This window comes from Mesoplodon densirostris, chromosome X, assembly GCF_025265405.1.
Source record: "Mesoplodon densirostris isolate mMesDen1 chromosome X, mMesDen1 primary haplotype, whole genome shotgun sequence".
In the NCBI taxonomy this organism is placed as follows: domain Eukaryota; kingdom Metazoa; phylum Chordata; class Mammalia; order Artiodactyla; family Ziphiidae; genus Mesoplodon; species Mesoplodon densirostris.
Window position 1 is genome coordinate 138219816 of NC_082681.1, and position 2681 is coordinate 138222496.

Genomic DNA, 2681 nt, shown 5'->3' on the forward strand with positions numbered 1-2681 from the left:
TCAGTATGACTTCTTTGACTTAGAATGTTTTCAATGTTTATCCATGTTGTAACATGGATTATCAGTGCTTCATGCATTTTTAAAATTGTGGTTAAAAATACATAACATGGGGATGGGGGGCAAGTGGAGGGAACGGCCCAGATGCACAGCATTCACGGACCCTCTGGACTGGAGGGACTCAGAGCCGGAGCCCAGAAATCCGGGGATGGATAAGACGCAGCATCCCCTCCAATTCCCATAAGCACCCCTTGCTCCATCCTGCGCCCAAATACCTCAGCTAGGCCCTCTTCCCACTCTTGACACTCCAGACTCAGCAGGGAGATACCTCCACAGCCGCTGCTCCCCACCCTGCAGGAGAAGCTCAGAGGTCCTGTCCCCCTTTCCTCTGAGGGACTCTTTTTGGTGACCACAAAAGAATTTGATCGCTCAGGACAAAGCTGGTAGAGGACAGCGGGATGGCTGCACCCGGAGCGCCGCGCCTCCTCCTGACCTTCGACTTGGATGAGACTATCGTGGACGAAAACAGCGACAACTCCATCGTGCGCGTGCCGTGGCAGGCTAGCGGCTGCCTGAGAGCCTGCGTGCCACCTAGCACGAGGGCTTCTACAACAAATACATGCAGCGCATCTTCCAGTACCTGGGCGAGCAGGGCGTGCGGCTGCGGGACCTGCGCGCCAACTACGAGGCCATCCTCCTGTCGCCCGGCACGGGCGAGCTGCTGCAGTTTGTGGCCAGGCAGGGCGCCTGCTTTGAGGTTATTCTCATCTCAGAAGCCAACACCTTTGGCATGGAGAGCGTGCTGTGCGCCGCCAGCCACCACGGCCTGTTCCGCCACATCTTCAGCAACCCGTTGGGGCCCGACCCTTGGGGGCTGCTGGCGCTGCAGCCCTTCCACGCGCACAGCTGCGCTTGCTGCCCCACCAACATGTGCCAGCACAAGGTGCTCAGCGACTATCTGCGTGAGCAGGCCCACGACGGCGTGCCCTTTGAGCGCCTTTTCTACGTGAGCGACGGCGCCAACGACTTCTGCCCCACGGGGCTGCTGGCAGGCGGCGACGTGGCCTTCCCGTGCCACCACTACCCCATGCACCGCCTTATGCAGGAGGCGCAGAAGGCCGAGCCCAGCTCCTTCCTCGCCAGGGTGGTGCCCTGGGAAACCTCCACTGAAGTGAGCCTACACCTGCATCAGGTGCTGAGGATGTGGCCTGCAGGGGCCACCTGGGCGGGGAGGGGGTGGGGCGGTGGGGGTCGGGAAAGAGAAAGCTAGTTTTATTACTCCCTTTCCCTTTCGTTTTGGTATATCCCTCCGGGATTTCCCGGAATCCCAGGTTGGTCCATTTGGGGACTGGAGGAGGGAGTTGGGAGCTGTCCCCATCTGTGCAGTTAACCCAGCTTGGCTGCCTCCCCCAGTCCCACTGCAAGCGAATTCCGGAGTCTGGCCGCACCAGGGTGGTGTGCATATCTGAGCAGGCAGCAGTGTTTCCACACACCTTGCCCTCCCAGCTGGGAGGACGGGGTTCCCTGTCAGGGTCGAGAAGGAACATGTCCCGCCGCGGTGCAGTTAACTGTTGCCTTGGGCTGCGTGGCCTCCCTCCTCCAGTCTTCTGTCCAGGGGACCCAGGCCCCGAAATGCACCACCCCGACCTCCCCCGCACCGGACTCCCCGCAGAGAGAGGTGGCACTCCTTGCTGATGGTCCCAGGCCTAGATCCTGCTTTACCTACTGTGACCCTACACTACACTCCTTGCCTCCCCCCCGCCCCGCCCACCCTGTTAGCATCCCCACAGGATAAAAAGCTAGAGGGAATAGTCACCTCATGTTGGTGGAAAGAGGTAGCACACTGTTCCGGGGCTCGGTTCTGGCCAGCCAGGGACCTCACAGAGCCCGAAGATGTCTCCTTGCACCCCAGCCTCGTCTGTGCAGCAAGAAACCAGGGACTTAACCAAAGTCGCCCCACTGGCTGGGCCTTTTGAGTCCCTCTCCTCCCGTATGGAAGAGAAAGCCATGATGCTTTAAAGCAGAGCCAGTGGAAACCCAAGGCCCACCTCCCTCTTGTGGAGTTTCAGAGCTGTGAAGGAGGTGAAGGGGCGGAGGTGAGCGAGATGTCTCACGCTGCCATCTGGGGGATGAGGGCGAGGTGAGCTCTGCTCTCAGCCCCACTTAAGTGAGGGAGCTGGTCCCCACTCTTGGAGGAGTGCCCAGCCTGGGGAACCAAGACTGAATACTTAACAAAGCAGGCAACAGGCAAAAGAGCAGTGTGCGGCCCACCTTCACAGAGGGGCACAGGGGTCTAGTGTGGAGGGCTCAGTGAGCACCGAGGAGATGGGAGATACTGCTGCTTAGGGCAGGCAGAGGAGGCTCAACTAGCGGGAGCCTTACAAGTGTGTTGCCTTTCAGTCCCTCGGCCCGCTAGCCCTGCAGGGCAATCATCAGGAGGTCATCAGAATTTTATTCAAAGTTGGCACTTGCAGCTGAGACCCTGTCTTGCATGGCGTAAGGGTCCCCTGTGGGTAAGGTCACCAAACTCCTTGGCTTCCAGTTTTTTCCTGTCTCCAGCAGGCCTCTGGGTACCTCCTCTGTCTTTACCAGGACGCCTTCCCACTGCAATGGGGGGAAGGAACAGACACAGCTCACAGCCCAGGAGGCGTGTCGGGCTGGTTCAGTCTTGACTGGAGCAGGCT

The 2681-nt window shown here is 59.5% G+C and overlaps 1 protein-coding gene across 1 annotated transcript; it reads left to right on the plus strand.

Annotated features, from left to right (window-relative positions):
* Positions 1-455: 455 nt before the first annotated feature.
* LOC132481786 (phosphoethanolamine/phosphocholine phosphatase-like) lies at positions 456-2413 on the plus strand. The gene is made up of 4 exons (XM_060086571.1): positions 456-545; positions 593-1168; positions 2067-2137; positions 2398-2413. The coding sequence occupies exons 1-4, from the start codon at positions 456-458 to the stop codon at positions 2411-2413; spliced, it is 753 nt and encodes a 250-aa protein (XP_059942554.1).
* Positions 2414-2681: the final 268 nt, after the last annotated feature.

What these genes read in the sequence shown, in the direction of transcription:
- LOC132481786 (XM_060086571.1), top strand. Translation starts at nt 456, where the DNA reads ATGGCTGCACCCGGAGCGCCGCGCCTCCTCCTGACCTTCGACTTGGAT. An exon ending in GCGACAACTCCATCGTGCGC is followed by an intron (nt 546 to 592) that starts GTGCCGTGGCAG and finishes CGTGCCACCTAG; the next exon opens with CACGAGGGCTTCTACAACAA. An exon ending in CCTGGGAAACCTCCACTGAA is followed by an intron (nt 1,169 to 2,066) that starts GTGAGCCTACAC and finishes GTGGAGTTTCAG; the next exon opens with AGCTGTGAAGGAGGTGAAGG.